This window comes from Dama dama, chromosome 33 (genome assembly GCF_033118175.1).
Source record: "Dama dama isolate Ldn47 chromosome 33, ASM3311817v1, whole genome shotgun sequence".
Classification (NCBI taxonomy): Eukaryota; Metazoa; Chordata; class Mammalia; order Artiodactyla; family Cervidae; genus Dama; species Dama dama.
This window is the reverse complement of record NC_083713.1, coordinates 34,236,134-34,261,420: the sequence shown is the minus strand read 5'-3', so window position 1 is coordinate 34,261,420 and position 25,287 is coordinate 34,236,134. Positions and strand designations below refer to the sequence as shown.

At 38.1% G+C, this 25,287-nt stretch overlaps 1 protein-coding gene across 5 annotated transcripts in view; it reads right to left on the bottom strand.

Annotated features, from left to right (window-relative positions):
* Positions 1-25,287, bottom strand: part of COBLL1 (cordon-bleu WH2 repeat protein like 1) — a 164,923-nt gene that overhangs the window by 25,624 nt on the left and 114,012 nt on the right. For all 5 annotated transcript variants that reach the window (XM_061135175.1, XM_061135176.1, XM_061135178.1 and 2 more), the window contains 2 exons: positions 20,902-20,999; positions 20,555-20,791 (listed from right to left, as the gene is read on the bottom strand). In XM_061135175.1, coding sequence (XP_060991158.1) covers positions 20,555-20,791; positions 20,902-20,999 — 335 coding nt within the window. The remainder of the gene's footprint in view (positions 1-20,554; positions 20,792-20,901; positions 21,000-25,287) is intronic.

Here is a 25,287-nt window from a genome sequence, read left to right as displayed (position 1 = left end):
TATTTCTAAATAGATTGTAAACGACTGAGCGACTGAACTGAACTGAACTCGACTTTGCCTCTGTAGTGTGAGCAGCCATAGACAATGGTGTGGCTGAATTACCATTAATACAATAAAAACTTACATAAACAGAAAAAAAAAAAAGACTGTAGCCAAGAAAATTGGCATGTACCTTGGGATACTTGCAAAAATAACAGATCCAGTACACAAGCTTTCTAAAAAGCAGACATACTAAACTAATGCAGTTATTTAAGTAAACACATCATGGGTCCCATATAAAATATTAAAGAAATAAAAAACGGTGAGGAAGGGCACTGCGTATTCTTAAGCCCCATTGTGTTCTGTGCACTTCAGGAATATGCTTCTTAATCAACTCCCAGTAGTTCTACTCTTTCATTTATCAGGGTTGAGCTACCCAGGATGTTGAGTGTGAATCTGTCTAATTGGAGAGAAGTTTACAGAGGGTTTGCAAGCGGGAAGAGAGGCAATGTAATGGTTCCCGAACACAGGGGCTTTGGAGTCAATGTCAGGGCTTGCACCAGGAGAGCATAGCATTGACTGTCCCCGCCACCTTCTGCCTCCTCCTCCACAAAGTGGGAAAGTAACGGTACCTGCTTCACTGGGGCTGGATGCTCATGTGGAAGGACCTGTGTGAGGCACTGCGCGCTGCACCTAGGACAGGGACCCTGCTCCACAGATCGGAGCTCATGTTAGGACACGGAATTTGTCTATTTTCAAGTATGTGGAAGTGTAAATAAGATAAGCAAATGACAGTTGTAATTAGGGGTTAGAGTAAAAAGTATAGATAAAAGGCAGAGAAGGCAATGGCACTCCACTCCAGTACTCTTGCCTGTAAAATCCCATGGACGGAGGAGCCCGGTGGGCTGCAGTCCATGGGGTCGAGAAGAGTCAGACACCACTGAGCAGCTTCACTCTCACTTTTCACTTTCCTGCACTGGAGAAGGAAATGGCAACCCACTCCAGTGTTCTTACCTGGAGAGTCCCAGGGACGGGGGAGCCTGGTGGGCTGCCGTCTATGGGGTCGCACAGAGTCGGACACGACTGAAGCGACTTGGCAGCAGCAGCAGCAGCAGCAGCAGCATAGATAAAAGGAGGTATTTAAGACTGGTCCTTTCTTCAGTGCTGGTGGTGGTGGGAGTCCTACTAGAGTCAGTCTCAGTTATAATCAACCTCAAACAACTGCAGGAACTTGTGCTTAGTCCACTGCACAAACCAATTCCACTGTGTGTAAAACTCCACCTTAAGTCACTTCAGGCAGCTTCATCATACCTTCATCATATGTTAAAGGAGTTTAATAAAAGCTAAATGTTTAATACCAGTTTGTTAACTCTTAGTGGGGGGGGGGTGTATTAAAGTATATAAATCTGAAATATTTCATACATTTAGTGCAAACATTTAAAATAAAAGAACTGCTTAGAACTGTCTTTAGTTTTTACCAGCTAGCCAAGGTACATTTCCCTTGTTCAAATTATGATGGAAATTTTTAAAAGGAGTTGCTGCTGCTGCTAAGTGGCTTCAGTCGTGTCCGACTCTGTGCGACCCCATAGATGGCAGCCCACCAGGCTCCCCCGTCCCTGGGATTCTCCAGGCAAGAACACTGGAGTGGATTGCCATTTCCTTCTCTAGTGCATGAAAGTGAAAAGTGAAAGTGAAGTACTTCAGTCGTGTCTGACTCTTAGCGACCCCACGGACTGCAGGCCACCAGGCTCCTCTGTCCATGGGATTTTCCAGGCAAGAGTACTGGAGTGGGTTGCCATTTCTTTCTCCAAAAGGAGTTGAGATCATATTATATTTAAGTCCAGAGGATTTACAAAACAAGAAAACAGAGAGGTTTCTTCTTACTATGGGAAAAATGCTTTGGTTAATGATTAGAAATCTCCAATTATTTATTTTAGTGAGTCACTAAGTCTGCCTGCCTTCAGCAAAAACTACACCTCTAACAGTAATGTACATCACTGAATTTTATTGTCTGTGAAAAAGAATAATTACTGCATAAACAGAATTCACTAATGAAAGTGACAAGGTCAAGCTGAAAACCAAGCCAGATAGTTAATCCCTCATAATTCACATCCAGATCAGAATTCACTGGTTCAAAATAAAAGTAAATTTAGCTGAAGAAAACAGAATTGAATGGCATTCAATAGATTTACTTAGTACTAGCACTGTAGTAGTTATTAAATTACTTATTAATCACAGTTGAATTATAAGATGTGGATCATTGAAATCAATATATTCTAGTTAAAAGAGAAGAATACAAATAGGAAAATAAAAAGACTAAATCAAAGGATGGGAATACAGTGATTCAACTTCAATGACATTATTAAATGTTTCTATTAGAAGCTTTTGGATTTTAGTTTGTTTATAATACGCTTTTCCATATAAGGTGGGGTTGGGTTAGAAAGGACTTAAGCAATCTCTTAAAACTGTCTTAAAACTCATATAATTTTCTTTTCTTCTTTAGGCACAGATTCCCATTATCCTTCTCCAATTTGGACACTCTTAATAAATGCTGTAAAATATTATAATACCTTATAATTGACATTAGGTTTTCCTAATTTACTATGGATTAATTGTTTCTATCCTAATGACTAAATTTCCACTTAACTGAAGGTCATGCTTTAACTTTTTTTTTTTTTTTAAAGCCAGAACCACGGTTTTCAGGACCTTAGTTCACTGAACAACAACTGAACTCTGCAGTGAAAACATGGAGTCCTAACCCCTGGACCACCAGGGAATTCCTAACTCTTAACTCTTGATAGAATTCTAAAATACTTTTACAACTTAAACAACAAATCAATTTTCTTAAACTTTTTAAACATAACTATTATACCAGAGTGAATGTAATATAGAAGTATAAGATGTTCTATTGAATTTCAAAATAGGCAAAGCTCTGAAGGTAGGTTTTTCTTATTACAAAGAAATCGGTTTTGTTATTGATTTGATCATAAAGTTAGCACAATCTCCCGTGAGATTCAAACAGTGCATATGTTGACAAGGAAAAAAAAAAAAGAAACATCACTGCAAAATCTCAGTAAATACAGGTTACCTCCTAGAAATTTCGTTGTCCAACCTTTCCCTTATACCTGCATACACTCACACAGACAAATGCACACAAGCTTTGACTTGTACTGGATGAAAGCATACATGCCAGTTTCTTTGTCTATGATGATTTTTCACACAGTATGCTATCTTTTGGTGGGTCTAGAGCAAGTTTATTTTGCTGCCTTGAATCCTGCTTTTTCTAGACCCTTTTCCCCCTTGGGCAGCACTTTGTCAAGACTCCTAAACATTTAGAACTTATATATTCTATTTTTTTTATTCTCTCTGTAATCCTGTTTTAAGATCCTTCATTGACAGCACTGAAAGTCTAAGCTTGCTTTAGTCAACTGAGATTTTAAAAAGTCATATCAGTGAAGGAGTATAAGAAATAGGGGTGATATTCCAGGTATCAGACAACTATAATTAGGGAAGGGAGAAATAGGGAAGCAGTCTCAGAGGCTAGAGCTCTCAAATCCACAGTTATATAAGCAGGCATCTATTCTGCTAATTTTCATGGTGTTTCTATCAATCCCCCAAAATAAATTCTACAAGGAGTAGCAACGAGATTGGAGCTGGATCCACTTACAGGTGTCTCAATGACTACCACCACCTTTCACTTGTGACTTTTGGAGTTACTAACAAGTTAAATCTCTTCAGAGGATTCTGAGTTGCCAAGCTTGCCAAAGCATTGGTCTTAGAATCGTTCAGTTCAGTTTGGTCGCTTAGTCTTGTCCGACTCTTTGTGACCCCATGGACTGCAGCATGCCAGGCCTCCCTGTCCATCGTCAACTCCCAGAATTTACTCAAACTCATATCCATTGAGTTGGTGATGCCATTCAACCATCTCATCCTCTGTTGTCCCCTTCTCCTCCCACCTTCAATCTTTCCCAGCATCAGGGTCTTTTCAAAGAAGTCAGTTCTTTGCATCAGGTGGCCAAAGTATTGGAGTTTCAGCTTCAGCAATCAGTCCTTCCAATGAATATTCAGGACTGATTTCCTTTAGGATGGACTGGTTGGATCTCCTTGCAGTCCAGGGGACTCTCAAGAGTCTTCTCCAACACTACAGTTCAAAAGCATCAATTCTTCTGCACTCAGCTTTCTTTCTAGTCCAACTCTCACATCCATACATGACTACTGGAAAAACCATAGCTTTGACTAGACAGACCTTTGTTGGCAAAGCAATGTCTCTGCTTTTTAATATGCTATCTAGGTTGGTCATAGCTTTTCTTCCAAGGAGCAAGCATCTTTTAATTTCATGGCTGCAGTCACCATCTGCAGTGATTTTGGAGCCCAAAAAGATAAAGTCTGTCACTGTTTCCCCATCTACTTGCCATGAAGTGATGCAAAGTGAAATGAAGTGAAGTGATGGGACCAGATGCCATGATCTTAGTTTTCTGAATGTTGAGCTTTAAGCCAACTTTTTCACTCTCCTCTTTCACTTTCATCAAGAGGCCCTTTAGTTTTTTTTTTTGCTTTCTGCCATAAGGATGGTGTCATCTTCATGTCTGAGGTTACCGATTTTTCTCCCAGCAATCTTGATTCCAGCTTGGGCTTCATCCAGTCCAGCGTTTCTCATGATGTACTCTGCATATAAGTTAAATAAGCAGAGTGACAATATACAACCTTGACGTACTCCTTTCCCTATTTGGAACCAGCCTGTTGCCCCATGTCCAGTTCTAACTGTTGCTTCCTGACCTGCATACAGATTTCTTAAGAGGCAGGTCAAGTGGTCTGGTATTCCCATCTCTTGAAGAGTTTTCCACAGTTTGTTGTGATCCACACGGTCAAAGGCTTTAGCATAGTCAATAAAACAGAAGTACATGTTTTTCTAGAACTCTCTTGCTTTTTTGATGATCTAACAGATCTTGGCAATTTGATCTCTGGTTCCTCTGCCTTTCTAAATCCAGCTTGACCATCTGGAAGTTCTCAGTTCACGTACTGTTGAAGCCTCACTTGGAGAATTTTGAGCATTCCTTTGCTAGCGTGTGAGATGAGTCCAATTGTGTGGTAGTCTGAGCATTCTTTGGCATTACCTTTCTTTGGGATTGGAGTGAAAACTGACCTTTTCCAGTCCTGTGGCCACAGCTGAGTTTTCCAAATTTGCTGATATAACAGCAGGAGACTCACTGTTAGTCAATGATAATAACATCTGTGTTGTCTGGTTAAAAGACTCATTAACCTGAACATATCTTCCTCAAATTTTATTACCTTCAGCCTCTTTTAAGGGATGCCCAAAACACATGTGTTGACTTTTTGTCTTACAATCAAGGGTTCAGGGAGAAGGATCTCAGTTAGCCCATGATTTATTTTGCTATCCTTTTTCAGGGTTCAAAAATCTTTAGATGAGTAATACCAAGACTAGATATCACTGTCTAGTGTAACACCAACCAAATCAAAGATCCCTACAACAGAGCACTTTCATTTGTTAAAGCCCGATTGTAAAGTGACAACAACAACTTTAACAAAAAACAATTTTATATTACTGGAGTTGAAAAAGACTTTTGGAAATTTTGTTACAAAACCTTATTCTACAGAGGAGAAACCCAAGCCACAAAGTTCAATGGCTTGTCCTTCAAGGTAGAAGATGAAGAAGAAGACAATGAGAAAAATGACCTCAAAACAAACAAGAATATAAGAGACCTCTGGCAGATCCAAGACTGTCTCTCAAGCCAGGCTAGGGTTTCTTCTGCCGCAAAGTAATTCTTTCCAGCTCTCTCCACACACATCAGAATAAAACTAAAACACAAATTTTACAACCTGTGTTACATCTGTTCTTGCAACCGTTTTGTATTTCTCTCCCTCAAGCAATCTGCTTCCATTTTATCAACCCTCCAGTACTTTGAGAAAGTATGTAATCAAGTCTTATTAGTGGTAATCCCTTACTTATAACATTTTTTAAATGCCTGAACATATGGGCCTAACTAGTATATCTTGAATGAAAAAAGACAAGATGAACCAGGAGAAAGCAGAGATCAGGATCAAGTTAAAAAGAGGATGGTGGTAACTATGGTTCTCTGTGGTCATAGTGATCAAGACAGAGGGGTGTCCAGAGGCAGTCAGAAGATTACTCTACAGGTAACTGAATTAGGGTCTCTACCAGAGTAAAGGAGCAATCAAGGGAACAAGCTCGGAAAACTCAGTTCATCCCAGAAGAGAGTTCAGACTGCATGGCCGGCATTATCCAAGTGACCCCACCATTGTATTACTGCAGCCCCAGGAAAGGGGCCAGCTTCCCTCTACCCTGACCTCTGTTAATATGCTGGTTACTAGAGAAAGGCATGTCTTTAGAACCATGTAGGACTTCCCTTGTGGCTCAGATGGTAAAGCGTCTGCCTACAACATGGGAGACCCGGGTTTGATCCCTGGGTCGGGAAGATCCACTGGAGAAGGAAATGGCAACCCACTCCAGTACTCTTGGCTGGAAAATCCCATGGACGGAGGAGTGTGGTAGGCTACAGTCCATGGGGTCGCAAAGAGTCGGACACAACTGAGCAACTTCACTTCACTTCATTTCTTAGAACCATGTGGTCCCAAATATCACAGTAGTAGAAAGAATAAGAAAGCTTCGTCCTACAAGAACTTGTAAAGGAAGACCCCTAACATGGATTTTTTTCTGATACTTAAAAAAAAAAAGTTTTGGCCGTACCCTGCAGCAGGTGGGACCTTAGTTCCTCGATCAAAGATTGAACCTGTGCCCCCTGCATTGGAAGGCGAAGTCGTAACCACTGGACCACCAAGGTAGTCCCTCAATGATATTTTATTAACTCAGAATATGTACTTTAGAGAGGCAAAGCAGATAAGGAAGTGAAATCCCCACTAATTCCACAAATGACCTATTGTTCCTTGAATAGTACTATTCTTTAAAATTTAGCAACTTTATAATGTGCTTAGTTCTTTGCATTTAGGTCAGAGGTAAAGCTGGCAGAAACTTTAAAAGTAATTGCTCAGAGGAATGTCATGAGCATTAAACGAATAAAGTGAGCCTTGTCTGAAATATTAGCAAATGTTATATAAACATTTGTCATTATTTCTGCCCTTGTGTGATTATGACCCTTTCAAGATCTGATGAAAACTACAATGCAAAGTATGTCTTGTATCTGGGAAAACCTTAAAAGAGAAAGCAAATTAAATATTTTATTGTGCTGGTACATTTCTCTACTGAATGAAACAAGTCATATTTTTGGAAGTACAGACAGCTGTATACTGTATATCAAGCTGAAAATGCCATGGCAACCACTGTTCCTAGGCAATTGGAGAATTATATGTGTGGTCCACTTTTTATATAATAAGTGGAAAGTAGAGGTGAAAATCAAATGTTATGAGATATCCTGGAGAAAAAAAATTAAAAAGGGGTATATTTCTGAAAAGTTATAAATATATGCTCTATTACAACAACCTTAATGACTCTGCATAAAATGACTAGATTAAACTCATTAAGTGACACTAAAACCAAATGTATGCTTGCACATTTCATAAACGTATGACAGCCTCTCATCTGTTTGTAAAGCATGATAAATATTAAAAGCCAAAATTGGGTAAAAGATGAAAAATGTCAAGTATTTAAAAAAAAAACAAATCAGCTGTTAAAAAACTAACACTCTAGGTATTATATTTCACTTGCATAAGACTATATGGCAAAGAATTTCAGTTTCTCAACATTTGAGTGTTTGTCTGCAGAAGAAAGCAAAATGAGATCAAGTGAAATGCCCAGTCAAAAGCATTCCTTGTTGTGTTTCCAGCCAAAAGTCAATATCCTAAAGAAAATGAGATGTCATGCTAGTCGCCCAGGAAAAGCAGTTTTCTCTGTTGTATACATACACATCCAAGCAACAAAGCCACACCAAATGTATGAAGAATTCTCCGAAAGGTTCTTTGGATTCTATGGGTCAAGATTACCACAGCTTCTGTCCAACTCTCCTTCCACTTCTTCAAATGTAAAATAAGCATAAAAGGTTAACTTGCCAATAATACTAGGACATCCTTTGGCCACTGATTTCATTAAATGTGCTCTTCACAGATACTTGGTCAGCAGGCACGGGTCAGAAACTGGATTTCTGAACTTAGTTCCAATCCCAGAACTCTAAGTCACTTTTAAGTCAATATCACTGCATTTCTGACTTCTGTCATGTATGAAGTCAAGGACAACCTTATTTAAAAAATTATATGCATTTTATGCAGTGATACATGCGATCAAGTCCATGAAATGACAGCATGGGCCAGCTCTTACATATGTTGTTGCACAAATGGCATTTCACATCTTCAGGCAGAATCATATTCAAAAAAGGCTTTAAAAGAACCAAGAAAAACTGCCAGAAAATTTCTAATTGGATAGTTTTCTCTTCCAAATGAACGTTTCCATAAAAAACAAGGTATTTCACCTTTACAAGGAAAATAACACTGTAGCAGTGACAGTAAACTATGTAGTCTTTTAAAATATATGCTTTAGATGGTTAGAAAGAATTTTAGATGCAGAAATGTCCCCCCAAAACGTTAGGATAAATTATTTTACTAACTAGGATCATCATTGAATTCTCTTTGGAAACTGCACAACTGGTTGCCAAAATTAGCTCAGAAAATCAACAGCCTTTTATGTGAATATTTTCAGTTGATGCTCCAAAATCACTATCCAAATACCTTAATTTGCCAGTACTGAGAAATGCCTTAGAGGAATGAGGCAAATTATTAAATATAGACTGCCAAAAAGTATGAAATAGATGTGGTTAGCAACATTTTTTCCAAGCTACAGACAGACTGACTTATCTCTAAGCCTAAGGCAAATAAAATATCAGTGATTACTAAAGAACATTAAAATAAAAACTCAAAATGAATAAAATTGTGCTAACTATAAATCACTTTCTCACATGTTACTGTTATTTCTCTCTCTAGCTCTGTTTCCTGGTAGTACACCCACAAGAGAAGCATTTGCTATTTCTAATATAATGTAACTATTTCCAATATTTTCTTTCTGCTTTATTCAAAGGATGCTTTGGGGGAAAAAACTGGAAAAAATCAGAATGCTATAGTTCTGTTAAACAGCGCACCCTTGTGGTTTATTTTACCACCTAAGCAATGAAAATCATAGGACAAGGATGTATCCAAAATTTTCACCGACTTGGAAATTATATTGTCATTTATTTTTTTCCAGTAATTTTTCCCAGCTTGGCATTACTTTTAACCAGTAAAAATAGTGCCTTCTTAAAATTTCAAATTCAAAACTAAATTGTTAAAACAGATATAAAATGTCTACAGTGATTATGACTATATGCTTTGCTGAATTTCCGGAATATTTTCATTTGATGCTATAAAAAAATTTCAATTCAGGAGTGAATTTCATTTATATGCATTATGTAATGCACACTACATTTTAGTTGTTGGTCCTTAAGCTTTCAACACAACCTTGCCAAAATTCTCACTTCTTTGTAAAAGCTTAGGAAAAATATTGCCAAGAATTATTTGAGCCAATTACTATTAAAAGTAAATGTAAGTCAAAGCTATAGTTCTTCCAGTGGTCATGTATGGATGTGAGAGTTGGACTGTGAAGAAAGCTGAGCATCAAAGAATTGATGCTTTTGAACTGTTGTGTTAAAGAAGACTCCTGAGAGTCCCTTGGACTGCAAGGAGATCCAACCAGTCCATCCTAAATGAGATCAGTCCTGGGTGTTCATTGGAAGGACTGATGCTGAAGCTGAAACTCCAATACTTTGGCCACCTGATGCAAAGAACTGACTCATTGGAAAAGACCCTGATGCTGGGTTAGGATTGGGGGCAGGAGGAAAGGGGACGACAGAGGATGAGATGACTGGATGGCATCACCGACTCTATGGACATGAGTTTGAGTAAACTCCGGGAGTTGGTGATGGACAGGGAGGCTTGGCATGCTGCGATTCATGGACACGACTGAGCAACTGAACTGAACTGAAGCAATGTTTAAGTTATCCAAGTACTTCTGAAAATTTACCAGATCTACCCATGAAATACTAAAATTTTGACATTTTTATTGTATATCCCATACCTGATTGTGTGAAACTGTGGTTAAAAGTTTATTAATCAATTCTCTTGAACACCTACTGTGTTACAGAATTTCTCTGGGGAACACAAATCCCATCCTCTGATTGGGAATTTTAAAAGGGAGAATTTAACAATGTTATAAGCTTTAAACAATAAAATAATATTTATTTTTAGAAGATGGGGTGTCTATCCCATAACATGTTATATCCATCTATGGAATATTATGCAACCTTAAAAAGGGAAGCCTTTTATGTATTGATAAGGATATCCAAAATATATCATTCAATACCAAAAAAGCGAGGTATAACATAATACATGTAGCATATGACTGGCTGAGAAATTAAAAACATATGTAGGTTGAATACTGACTTGAATATATATACATATAGTCAGGCTGGAAGAATACACAAGACTGTTATTGGTTGCCTTTAGGCATGAGAATTTGGTTGGCAGCGAGGTTGGAATGGAGAATTTTCACTGTATTTTCTTTTTCATCTTTAGAAATAGATATCATAGGAATATACTACCTAAACATATACATAAAGTAAAATGAAACATAAAGATACAAGAGAGACAAATTCAGAGAAAGTAAGATCATCCCATGTTGGAATCTTTAAAAAATTCTTCATGAAGCAGGTAAAGGAAAGGTATAATTTGAATGAGTGAGGAGGAATAAAGATGAAGCTGGGGGAATTACTCTATTCTAAAAGCATAGGAAAAAAAAAAGCATAAGAAACAGGGTTTTTGCACAAGTGATGTCAAATCTTCTGGTTAGAGTTAGAAGCATACTGAAAATGATGAGGAATTAACAACAACAACAAAAAATAGTGCTTTTGTACAACAACAGAAACCACCAACAAAACGAAAAGGCAACCTGCAGAAAGGGAATATTTGCAAATCATGTATCTGGTAAGGGGCTAATATCCAAAATATATAAAGATCTCATACAACTTGATAGCCTAACAAATGCAATTTTAAAAATGGGCAGAGGAACTGAATATTTTTACAAAGATTCACAAATGGTCAATAAGTATTAGAAATGGTATTTAACATCATTAATTATCAGTTCAGTCGCTCAATTGTGCCCAACTCTCTGCGACCCCATGAATCGCAGCACACCAGGCCTCCCTGTCGATCACCAACTCCCGGACCTTACTCAAACTCATGCTCATCGACTTGGTGATGCCATCCAGCCACCTCATCTTCTGTCATCCCCTTCTCCTCCTGCCCCCAATCCTTCCCAGCATCAGGGTCTTTTCCAATGAATCAACTCTGTGCATGAGATGGCCAAAGTACTGGAGTTTCAGCTTCAGCATCAGTCCTTCCAATGAACACCCAGGACTGATCTCCTTTAGGATGGACTGGCTGGATCTCCTTGCAGTCCAGGGGACTCTCAAGAGTCTTCTCCAACACCACAGTTCAAAAGCATCAATTTTTCGGTGCTCAGCTTTCTTCACAGTCCAACTCTCACATCCATACATGACCACTGGAAAAACCATAGCCTTGACTAGGTGGACCTTTGTTGGCAAAGTAATGTCTCTGCTTTTTAATATGCTATCCAGGTTGATCGTAACTTTCCTTCCAAGGAATAAGAGTCTTTTAATTTCATGGCTGCAGTCATCATCTGCAGTAACCTTGGAGCCCCCAAAAATGGTCTGACACTGTTTCCACTGTCTCCCCATCTATTTCCCATGAGGTGATGGGCCCAGATGCCATGATCTTAGTTTTCTGAATGTTAAGCTTTAAGTCAACTTTTTCACTCTCCTCTTTCACTTTCATCAAGAGGCTTTTCAGTTCCTCTTCACTTTCTGCCATAAGGGTGGTGTCATCTGCATATGTGAGGTTATTGATATTTCTCCCAGCAATCTTGATTCCAGCTTGTGCTTCTTCCAGCCCAGCGTTTCTCATGATGTACTCTGCATATAAGTTAAATAAGCAGGGTGACAATACACAGCCTTGATGTACTCCTTTTCCTATTTGGAACCAGTCTGTTGTTCCATGTCCAGTTCTAACTGTTGCTTCCTGACCTGCATACAGGTTTCTCAAGAGGCAGGTCAGGTGGTCTGGTATTCCCATCTCTTGAAGAATTTTCCACAGTTTATTGTGATCCACACAGTCCAAGGGATTGGTGTAGTCAATAAAGCAGAAATAGATGTTTTTCTGGAACTCTCTTGCTTTTTTAATGATCCAGCGGATATTGGCAATTTGATCTCTGGTTCCTCTGCCTTTTCTAAAACCAGCTTGAACATCTGGAAGTTCGCGGTTCACGTATTGCTGAAGCCTGGCTTGGAGAATTTTGAGCATTACTTTACTAGCGTGTGAGATGAGTGCAATTGTGTGGTAGTTTGAGCATTTTTGGGATTGCCTTTCTTTGGGATTGGAATGAAAACTGACCTTTTCCAGTCCTGTGGCCACTGCTGAGTTTTCCAAACTTGCTGGCATATTGAGTGCAGCACTTTCACAGCATCATCTTTCAGGATTTGAAATAGCTCAACTGGAATTCCATCACCTCCACAAGCTTTGTTCGTAGTGATGCTTTCTAAGGCCCACTTGACTTCACATTCCAGGATGTCTGGCTCTAGGTGAGTGATCACACCATTGGGATTATCTGGGTCATGAAGATCTTTTTTGTACAGTTCTTGTGTGTATTCTTGCCACCTCTTCTTAATATCTTCTGCTTCTGTTAGGTCCATACCCATTCTGCCCTTTATCGAGCCCATCTTTGTGTCAAATGTTCCCTTGGTGTCTCTAATTTTCTTGAGATCTCTAGTCTTTCCCATTCTGTTGTTTTCCTCTATTTCTTTGCAATGATCACTGAGGAAGGCTTTCTTATCTCTCCTGGCCATTCTTTGGAACTCTGCATTCAAATGGGAATATCTTTCCTTTTCTCCTTTGCTTTTCACTTCTCTTCATTTCACAGCTACCTACCCAGGTCGGTAGGTGCCCAATATGCTACTGGAGATCAGTGGAGAAATAACTCCAGAAAGAATGAAGGGATGGAGCCAAGCAAAAACAGTATCCAGTTGTGGATGAGACTGGTGATAGACGCAAGGTCCGATGCTGTAAAGAGCAATATTGCATAGGAACCTGGAATGTTAGGTCCATGAAGCAAGGCAAATTGGAAGTGGTCAAACAGGAGATGGCAAGAGTGAATGTCGACATTCTAGGAATCAGCGAACTAAAATGGACTGGAATGGGTGAATTTAACTCAGATGACTATTATATCTACTAGTGTGGGCAGGAATCCCTTAGAAGAAATGGAGTAGCCATCATAGTCAACAAAAGAGTCCGAAATGCAGTACTTGGATGCAGTCTCAAAAACGACAGAATGATCTCTGTTTGTTTCCAAGGCAAACCATTCAATATCATGGTAATCCAAGCCTATGCCCGAACCAGTAACGCTGAAGAAGCTGAAGTTGAATGGTTCTATGAAGACCTACAAGACCTTCTAGAACTAACACCCAAAAAAGATGTCCTTTTCATTATAGGGGACTGGAATGCAAAAGTAGGAAGACAAGAAACACCTGGAGTAACAGGCAAATTTGGCCTTGGAGTACAGAATGAAGCAGGGCAAGGCTAATAGAGTTTTGCCAAGAGAACGCACTGGTCATAGCAGACACTCTCTTCCAACAACACAAGAGAAGACTCTACACATGGACATCACCAGATGGTCAACACTAAAATCAGATTGATTATATTCTTTACAACCAAAGATGGAGAAACTCTATACAGTCAGCAAAAACAAGACCGGGAGCTGACTGTGGCTCTGGTCATGAACTCCTTATTGCCAAATTCAGACTTAAACTGAAGAAAGTAGGGATAACCACTAGACCATTCAGGTATGACATAAATCAAAACCTTTATAACTATACATTAATCATCAGGGAAGTGCAAATCAAAATTACAGTAAGATACCATGTCATACTTGTTAGAATGGCTATTATCAAGACTATAACAGATATGTGCTGACAAGAATGTTAAGAAAAGAGAATCCTTGTGCGCTCTTGGTAGGAACATAAATTGGTGCTGCCACTATGGAAAACAGTTTGGAGGTCAGTGAAATAATTAAAAATAGAAACTACCATGTGATCCAGCAATTGCACTTCTGGATATGTATTCAAAGGAAACAAAAATAGGATATTAAAGAGTTACCTACACTCCCATGTCACAATAGCCAAGACACAGAAACACTCTAAGTGTCCATGTATGGATAAATGGACAAAAAAGATGTGATAAGTTAAATATGTGTATTTTATATATATATATATACATATATATGATACACACACATATGCACACACACAGGAATATTATTCAGCCATGAGAAAGAAGGAACTCCTGCCATTTATAACAACATAGATGGACCTTCAGGGCATTACAGTAAACGAAATAAGCCAAAGATTGGCAAATATTGCATGGTATCTAAAAGTCAAACTCAGAGTAGAAGAGTTACCTGGGGCTGGGGGTGGGGGGCTAGGGGGATAGAGAGAAACTGATAAAAGAGGACAAACTTTCAACTAGAAGATGAAGAAGATCTGAGGATCTAACTGAAACATAGTGACTATAGTTGACAACACTATTATATAATGGAAATTTGCTAAGACAAAACTTAAATGTTCATACCAAAAATACCCCCGATAATATGTGAAGCGATAGACATGTTAATTAAATAGATAGTGGGAATTCTTTCATGATGTATTTCAAATTGCCACAATGTATTTAAATAGCTTACAATTTTATTTGTCAATTATACCTCAAAATAACTAGAAAGAAAGAGAGAAAGGGGAGAGAGGAAGGGAGATGTGTGTCAAGCCTTTCACACCCACCAAACTGTATGTAGAGGGCCTTAAATGCCTGGAAAATAACAGCCATCTATCCAAAGTTTCTGAACTGAAAAGTGACAATTATTAAATATAAATGTGGCAGCTTGCCACATCCTTCATATTGTGAAGACAAGAAGGGGCAAGACAAGCTAAGTACTGACCTTCTCCTTACATTCCTGGCCCTGGACTTCCCTGAGGCATGGCTCTAGCAGAGGGAATAGAAGAAAGGGACAAGGAGACATGTGAAGAGAAATTGAATGGTTAGTCACTAAGTGGATGTGGAAAGAAAAAGAACGAACATCAGAGATCATCTTGAGCTTTTCAAACTGGGAGAAAAAAGTGAGATTGATTTTACATACATTGATATCCAGATGGTCAATGCCCAAATCAGACTGATTATATTCTTGCAGCCGAAGATGAAGAAGCTCTATATAGTCAGCAAAAACAAGACCAGGAGCAGACTGTGGCTCAGATCATCAGCTCCTTATTGCAAAATTCAGGCTCAAACTGAATAAAGTAGGGAAAACCACTAGGCTACTCAGGTATGACCTAAATCAAATCTCTTATAAGTGGAGGTGACGAATAGATTCAAGGAACTCGATCTGGTAGACAGAGTGCCTGAAGAATTATGGATGGAGGTTCCTAACATTGTACAGAAGGTGATGACCAAAACCATCCCCAAGAAAAAGAAATGCAAGAAGGCAAAATGGTTGTCTGAGGAGGCCTTACAAATAGCTGAAAAAAGAAGAGAAACAAAAATCAAAGGAGAAAGAGAAAGATATACTCAGCTGAAGGCAGAGTTCTAGAGAATAGCAAAAAGAGATAAGAAAGCCTTCATAAGCAAACAATGCAAAGGAATAGAGGAAAACAATAGAATGGGAAAGACTGGAGATCCCTTTAAGAAAACTGGGGATAACAAGGAAACATTTCATACAAAGTTGGGCACAATAAAGGACAGAAACAGCAAGGATCTAATGGAAGCAGAAGAGATTAAGAAGAGTAGCAAGAATACACGAAAGAACTGTACAGAAAAGGTTTTAATGACCCAGATAACCAAAATGGTGTGGTCACTCACCTAGAGTCAGAATCCTGGAGTGTGAAGTCAAGTGGGCCTTAGGGAGCGTGACCACAAACAAAGCTAGCAGAGGTGATGCAATTCCAGTTGAGCTCTTAATCCTAAAAGATGCTGCTGCTAAAGTGCTGCACTCAATGTGTCAGCAAATTTGGAAAATGCATTAGTGGCCACAGGACTGGAAAAGGTCAGTTTTCATTCTAATCCCAAAGAATGTTCAAATTACTGCACAAGTGCATTCATTTCACATGCTAGCAAGAGTACACTCAAAATCCTTCAAGTTAGGCTTCAGCAGTACATGAACAGAGAACCTCCAGATGGACAAGCTGGATTTAGGAACCAGAGATCAAATTGCCAACATTTGCTGGATCACAGAAAAAGCAAGGGAATTCCAAAAAACATCTGCTTCATTGACTGTGCTAAAGCCTTTGATGGTGTGGATAACAACAAACTGGAAAATTCTTAGAGACAGGAATATTAGACCACCTTACCTGTCGCCTGAGAAACCTGAACACAGGACAAGAAGCAATAGTTAGAACTGGACATGAAAGAACAGACTGGTTCAAAGCTGGGAAAGGAGTATATAAAGGCTATATATTGTCTCTCTGCTTATTTAACTTTCATGCAGAGTACATCATGTGAAATGCTGGGCTGGATGAGGTACAAGCTGGAATAAATCAGCTTGGAGAAATATCAATGGTCTCAGATATGCAGATGATACCACTTTGCTGGCAGAAAGGGAAGAAGAACTAAAGAGCCTCTTGATGAAGGTGACAGAGAAGAGTGAAAAAGCTGGCTTAAAACTCAACATTAAAAAAATGAAGATCATAGCATCCTGTCTCATCACTTGATGGCAAATAAATGGGGAAAAACTGGAAACAGTGACAGATTTTATTTTCTTGGGCTCCAAAATCACTGCAGTGACTGCATCATAAAATTAATAGAAGCTTGCTGCTTGGAAGAAAAGCTATGGCAAACCTAGATAGCATATTAAAAAGCAGAGACATCACTTGGCTGACAAAGGTCTATATAGTCAAAGCTATGGTTTTTCCAGTAGTCATGTATGGATGTAAAGTTGGACCATAAAGAAGGCTGAATGCTGAGGAATTGATGCTTTCAAACTGTAGTGCTGGAGAGGATTCTTGAGAGTCCCGGGGACAACAAGGAGATCAAACCAGTCAATCCTAAAAGAAATCAACCCTGAATATTCATTGGAAGGACTGATGCTGAAGCTCAATACTTTGGCCACCTGATACAAACAGCTGACTCCTTGGAAAAGGCCCTGATGCTGGGAAAGATTGCTGGCAAAAGGAGAAATGGGTGACAGATGAGATGGTTGGATGGCATTACTGACTCAACAGACATGAGTTTGAGTAACTTCAGGAGATAGTGAAGGACAGGGAAGCCTGGCATGCTGCAATTCATGGGGTCTCAAAGAGCTGGACATGATTTAGCAACTAAACAACAACCAGGCAGTGAGGAGTCAATAAGCAACCATGAGTTCAAACTGCAAGGGGAATGATAACTGAGACAGGAATATAAAGCTGATGTATTCGTTTCCTAGACTGCCAGAACAAATGACCATGACTGGGCAGCTTCAACCAACAGAAATGTATTCTGCTGCAGTTCTGGAAGCTAGCAGTCTGAGATCAAGGTGTCAGCAGGACCACATCCCTCAGAAGTCGGTGGGGAAGAGTCCTTCCTTGCCTCCTCTAGGCTCCTGGTATTCCTTGGCTTGAGGGAGAGCCATGCAATCTCCATCTGTCATCACATCACCTCTCCTTTGTGTCTTTGTGCCTGAGTCTTCCCTGGTGGCTCAGTGATAAAGAATCTGCCTGCCAATGCTGGAGATGGGGGTTCCATTCTGGGTTGGAACGATCCCCTGGAGAAGGAAACGGAAACCCACTCCAGTATTCTTGCCTGGAAAATCCCATGGACAAAGGTTATCTGGTGGGCTACAGTCCAGGGGGCCGCAAAGAGTTGGACATGACTGAGTGACTAAACAACATTCCCCTCTTGCTGTTGTAACAACACCAGTCACTGGATTGGGCCCAACTTAAGTGCAGGACTTTCTCATCTCTAGATCTTCGGCTTGGACTTATCTTTTCGGGGGATGTTATTCCAAACACTACAGCTGAGAATTCAACAAAGAATAGATGTTTTCTCTGAAAGAGTAGACATAGATGAAGATCACGGATTCAGGTACCTCCAAATTTAGAAAATGGGTAAAGAAGTTGTGGGGGAAAAAAAGAAGAGAGCTGAGCTATAAGAAGAGAATTAGGGCCACGGAAGAGAGAAAAAATAAGACCAAAGGGTGATCTATCCCATTGAATATGGCAAAGAAGTTAAGGAAATACATGGCAAGATGCCTTAGAAGGCATGAACTCATAGGAGCATGAAGGTGTGCATGTCCACACACTCACACAGAGAACCACAGCTTCACTGTTAAGAATTTTTGTAATGAATAAATTTTTAAAAATGATTTTTCAGCTTCTCTAGGGAAAAATAAATAATTCCAGATCCTGCTAAACAATACATCAAAGAACTAACCAGATGTCCAGATCAAAGGAAAAAATAATTAGAAAATTATATAAAAATGTCTAATTTTCCAAAGGCAACAAACTAAAAAAAAAAAAAAAAAAAATAGCCTTGAACACGGGGGCATCAACTGGTCACAGAACAGAGAGTGAGAATCAAAAGAAATGGTTTTTGGTGAGGTCATTGGTAGTACAGCCTAGAATTTTAAGAAGCTGACTTCTAGAAAGACAATGTAGACCTCTTCAGGCTCCAAACACAAAGGAGGTTTACTGTAATAGATTGGATGAAGTCATCTGGAAAGGTTTGTAAGCAGGGGCTAAGATGTATTTCTATATAAAGGAAAAGACAGACTTTGGTAACCACTCAAGAGTGTAATAATTTATACTGTTATAGTACGCTTTTATGGTAATTAAAAATATAAAATGATCCTGAAAGTGCTACCTTTTAAATGACTTGCTATGAAGAAGTGCAAACTAGTTATGGTCACAAAATGAAGTCTCTGACCCTGACGTGGGGTCCCTGCTTCTCTCGCTGTTTCAATCTCTGTTTCTTGTGCATGCCCAGACTCACCAACAGTCCTCACATTCCTTGCATCTTTCAACAGGGTTCCTCTTGTCTAATACACTGCCACACATTTTTAAAGACTGAACCCGACCACCAAGCATTTGCCCTGGAAAACTCTGCAGTAAATGATTCTATAATTTGAAAAAATAACTATCCTTCTGATGTGTAAGATGAGATTTTATACCACAGCCATTTGACAAGAGAGCCTTATAGAAATAATAAGACAGCTTAATAAATGACTTTCCAAGTAACTACTGAGCTTCAGCATTTTTTAAGTTCATTTCTATCTAATCCAGTTGCTACTTTCTAAAGACACATATGACAGTTTATAAATTACAATTTAAAACTATAGTTAAAATATCTCTAAGATTAAGAAAATACGAAAAAGTTTATTAGTTGAGAAGGGTTAATTTCTTGAGCACTGAATTTACTAATTTCTAAGGCGGAAACAAAGACACAAGAAAACTGAGTTTCTCAAATACCTCAAAATAAAATTTGCTCTCAAAGTTACTTAAAACAACTGTCAACTCCAAGCAACAAAATATATGGTCTCATGTTCAATCACAGTTACTTAAAATGTCAAATATAATTCACCTGAATAAACCAAAGAATGTACAGACATTACAGACATGAAAAGTTGCTTGCAAGTAGATCTCAACAAAATAGCATGTTCCAGGAAAATTTGGGATTAGAGAGACGTAATAGTGAGAATGTTTGGGGAAAAGGTATACCTAGAAGAGTGCCTTGAACATCAAAGTATATGATAGTAACTGTAGTATTTTATATACAAAGACTTTTTATATAACAGAGTATACATGTATCAGGCAGACCCCCTGAGAATCTGAGAGTCAGGTCAAGACCTGACTATATGTAGTTAGAAACCCATGAAAGTAACATAAAGATTGTGTTGCTGTTAACAAAAAGAAAAAAAGTTGTGTTCAAAAATAAATATTTCCTTTCCTAATACATGCATCAAACAAGAACCTCCAGCTGGGCCTTAATAAACCAGGACTTTAAGATTTACAGATGATGTATTTGCTTGTATATAAAAGCCACTTCAAATAGACATATTTTATTCTTCACTGCATTTCAGAACTGTACATAGGGACTCTCTTCATAGTACCAACGCTGTTAGGAACTAGGTATTCATCTAATTACATACGAGTAAATGTTCCTATTAGCAGCCTATGTGGAAAAGGACAAGTTAGTTAAGAGGAAAAATGGACGGTCCCCTTCCCCATCTTAAGTGAGTGAAGTCACTCAGTCATGTCCGACTCTTTGTGACCCCATGGACTGTAGCCTACCAGGCTCCTCCGTCCATGGAATTTTCCAGGCAAGAGTACTGGAGTGGGGTGCCATTTCCTTCTCCGGGGAATCTTTCCAACCCAGGGATCAAACCCGGCTCTCCCACATTGCAAGCAGATGCTTTACCATCTGAACCACCAGGGAAGCCCCATCTTAAAAATACAAACAAAACAAATGTACATACCTCCTCTGTTTCATCCACACTAGGGGATTTCACCATACAAGAAGCTGGCCTCTCCTGGATGTGCGCGAGGTCCTGGGGGGCACTCTGAGACCCCGGCATTGGAGGCAGTGGGGCACGCCTCTTCTTGGGGGCATCCGACGGCAGGGTGTTTGAAATATACTGTTTGGAAATGGTATTGCTCTTTGTAAAAGTTGGCCGGTGCTTACTTACTAGAGGAGTCGCAGGAGCACTGACAGTCTAATACAGAATGAAAAGGCAAAATCTACAGGTAATTCCATGGTAAAAAGCACATGCAATTAAAACAGATTAGAAGAATCTTATAAAATACTACATAAGAAAATACGTACTTGCTCCCGCTTTTTCTTACTGCGTTGAAATAAGCTGAAAAACCCTTTACTTTCTTTATCCTTCATAAGGTCTAGGTTTTGTGATATTTGGCAGGACTCTAAAATAGAAAAAAAGCACCTTACTTTTGTTCACAGGGTTATACGTTCACCTCTGAGGTTTCTCTGGATTAATTTTCCTTGATAACTGTATTTAATGATAAAAGCTACTAGCTATGGTCTACTATGAACCAGGCACTCTGCTAGGCACCTCATATTTTAATTAACTCTCAAAGCAGCAAGCACATTTAGTATCATTGTTCCTGTTCCATAGTAGGGAAAACTGAAGCTTAAAGAAACTAAGATACATACTTGGGGCAAAGGTCAGGAAATGACAGCTAGGACATAAACCCATTTCGTTGTGACTCAGAGTCTGTTTTATACACAACTACCAACATTTTAGAAATAAAAAGGACACTTTTTACTTTTAAAAGGATATTGTAAAAAAGATGTTGTTATCATACAGTTTGTCTCTTTGTTGATTTTGAATTATACTTTTTTCTATCAGAGCTAAACTATCATGAAGTATTTAATTGTCCAAAGCATGATTCATTATAATTACTTAGCACTCTATTAAATGTTTTAAAATTTTGTATTTCCGTAATCCAACTGGTTCTGGTTCTCAACTGAGGGTGATTTTGCACAGACACACACACACACTCACATTCACCCAAAGACATTTAACAATGTCTAGGGACAATTTTAGTTGTCACGACTGAATTAGGGTGAAGAGAATGTGCTATTGGGATCTACTGGGTACAGGCTAGTGATGCTGCTAAATAATACTGTAAAGCACAAGACAGCCCCCCAACAACAAAGAATTATCCAGCCCCAAATGTCAATAGTGCCGAAATTAAACCATATTTTAATCAGAACGGCTAATGTCAAACCTCAATGTTGCATAGGTAACATTTTCTAAACAGTATTTTCTAATGTCAACTGAAAGGGCCTACAAACAACAAATCCAGTACCCCTGAGTCACCCTGGCCCAGACTGTTTCTAAATCCCATTTCCCACTAAAAGGAACCATCTCAGGAACAAATATGATACGGTTTCTCCTGGCCACAGTCAGGACAATTTGGTCATTGTAAGAATAACTCAATAAAGTGAAACATAGCACACATGTTTAATTCCAAGAATTCATAATAATACTAAAAAGTAACTGATTCTCATTGACCATTACTTCAAAAACTAAGGGAAAGAATCACATTTTATCCTGCGTTTTCTGAAAGAATCCTATCGAGAGAGACAAATAGCTGACATAGGAAAACTGGCTTTTTTAAGAAATATCTCAACTACTAATTACAGGAATATTTGTTACAGATTATAATTGTTTTATAACTCTTAATTAACTAAGACATGTGCAGTGATGTTCACAGCAGCACTACCAACAACAGACAAGACATGGAAATAACCTAAATGTCCATCGACAGATGAATAGATAAAGAAAGTGTGGTATATTGACACAATGGAATACTACTCATCCCCCAAAAACAATGAAACAACGCCATTTGCAGCAATACGGATGGCCCTAGAGATTTTCATACTAAGTAAGACAGAAGGAGAAATACAAATACCATATTGCTAGCATTTATACATGGAATCTAAAATATGACACAAACAGACTATGAAACAGACTCAGAGACATAGAGAACAGACTTGCGCTTGCCAAGAAGGTAGGGGTGGGGAAGGAATGGAGTGGCAGTTTGGGTGCAAACTATTATATATAGATAGTATGGATAAATGACAAGGTTCTACTGTATATCACAGAGAACTATATTCAACGTCTTGTGATAAACCATAGTGGAAAAGAATGTTAAAAAGAATTATATATATGTATAACTGAATCACTTTGCTGTAGAGGGATATATCAACTACACTTCAATTTAAAAAGATACCAGCAATGATTATTGATGGCTAACATCAATAAAGGTAACTTGTTATTACATGTCTGTTAATGGAAATACACAGTACAACCCATGAAATATTCTTATGAAAAACATCTCCCCCAAATCTGATCAAGTCTCTAGATTTAACAATCAATTTACAGGAAATAGAGGATAAAGGAACATGTTAAGTGGCACCACAGGATGCAATCAGCCAAATTCTGAATGTGGAGAACACCATAAGACAAATGACCTAGTTTCTTCAACAAATCAGTTGCAGATTTTAAAAAGAGAGAGACAGGAGTGGGCATTTATACATTTTAAAAATATCTCTCCTCTGAAACACATACGAGTTTTATGGTAAATCACAATATAATCTCTGTGACATTGGAGACAAAGTACTATACGTTAAAATGTGTGGGATATATCTAGCAGAACTTAGAGCTCAATGATAGTCTTAAATACATAGTCTTTTTTAGTCTTTTTATTTAAAGAAAAAGTTTCAAAAATTAAATAATTTATGACAAAGTAGGCGTTATTCCAGGAAAGCAAAGATAGTTAATACCAATAAATATATTAATGCAATATGACTCAATAAGACACTAAAGGAGAACTATATTTCACAAATTAAAACTTCATAAATCTGATGCTTCAAATATTAAATAAGCACTATGTATTCGGTACAATGAGTTTACTGGCATTTCTAGCAACTAACAATAATAGGCATTTTATGGTCAAAAATTTTTTCACATGCCTAATTCATTCTTTAGAACAATCCTATGAGGTAGGTGTCACAAGCTACCTGAGCTATTCTGAGCCCTTGTTATAAGTTGGGGACTGTAAAGAATTGAAAGGCCTGGCTGACGGTGACTAGAGAGTTTGAATAACTTGCACCAAAACAAATAGACATTAAACACTAGAATTGAATCCAGTACCCATTTCAAGATGATGTGCAATACCTCTGACTTCTTTTTTTAAGAAATGCTACTATTTCATTTCTCCACTAGTTGAATGTAGATATACAATTAAATTTCATTAGAATGGTAAATAGCAAGTTCACATGGCGGTGGAGTGCAATAACTATAACCAAAGTACTCATGTAGTTATTTTTGGCAAAGTAATTTCCAAAGTAATTTCCTCAACAGTGGTTAATTCCTAAGTCTTCACTTAAAGCTCAGTTTCAGGGATCACTACAAGTCAAACACCAGGACAAACAAGGACTTGAGCTTACCTAGAAAAGCAACTCAAATACTGTTAGTTTCCTGTTTCTCAAAGAGAGGCTGTAAATAATTGCACACAAAGTTCTAAGCCTTCTGATCATATCAGACAAAGTAAGGAGGCAGAAGCATTTACAACATTTGGATTGACCTTGTAGATTCTGACACTGTAAAAGGAGCTTTTTACATTTTCCTGTTACAATCTCTTAAGATTATGTTCACAACATTTAATACTCTGCATAAACCACATACTTTTTCAGCCGGAGGGGATATTAAATCAGCACATTCAACAGCTTCAAAATGAGGCCAACAACGTTATGGAATTTGCTTTAGGTTATGTATGTAGAGAGTGGCAAAGTTAGGAATGAAAGCCATGTACAAGTAACAGAATGCTGTTGCTGGAAAGAATCAAGGGAACATTTTTTTCTCTTGATTATCATAAAAGTGGGAGATGAGATCTAGACAAATAAAGTCATTTGCCTGATCAGCTTGCCAGATGAGCTTAGTAGCTAAGGTAATATCAGGATTAACATGCCTATCTTCTGATTATTAGCCAGTATACACATTACAATCATAAGAATTTTCAACTCCTTTGATTAGTCTAGTTTTCATGATAGCCACTAGAAATAAATAAGTACACTCTTACTTATGTGGGCTTAATTCTTGGAATTGAGAGGTTCATTGTTTTATGAAAAAATTCTAAATGGTGAAGAAGGAAGATTTCAGTAATTTAATAACACTTAATGTGTATAGTTTATTAAGTTTTTTTAGTAGGGGGTAATTATTACAGTAATCAATTATCTGAACCTATTCTTTTTTAATGGGGAAAAGATTTCCAGACTTTATTATTATTGGCTAATTTTTAATAAAGTTTTCTGCCATGAAAGTATTATATTTCCATTATAAAATTCTATAATATAAAGAAGAGAAGGATGAAAAAAGTCACTCATAGCCCTACCACCCAAAGGTATCCACACTTAAAATTTTTATATATTCCTTTTCAGAAATTTCATATAAAAGTTTTTTAATATACTATATTAAACATTAAAGAGCTTTAAAAGCTGATTTTAGCATAAGCACTTTCCATACTATTACAAAATATTCACAAGCAATTTAAATTTGCAAACATTTCCTGTAATGAATATACCCTTAGTATTCTGAATAACTATTTCAAAAGAAATAATTTGGGACCCTTCTTGGAACCATCAAGCTTTCAGTGTATGTACCCAATAAAGGCCCTAGCGAAA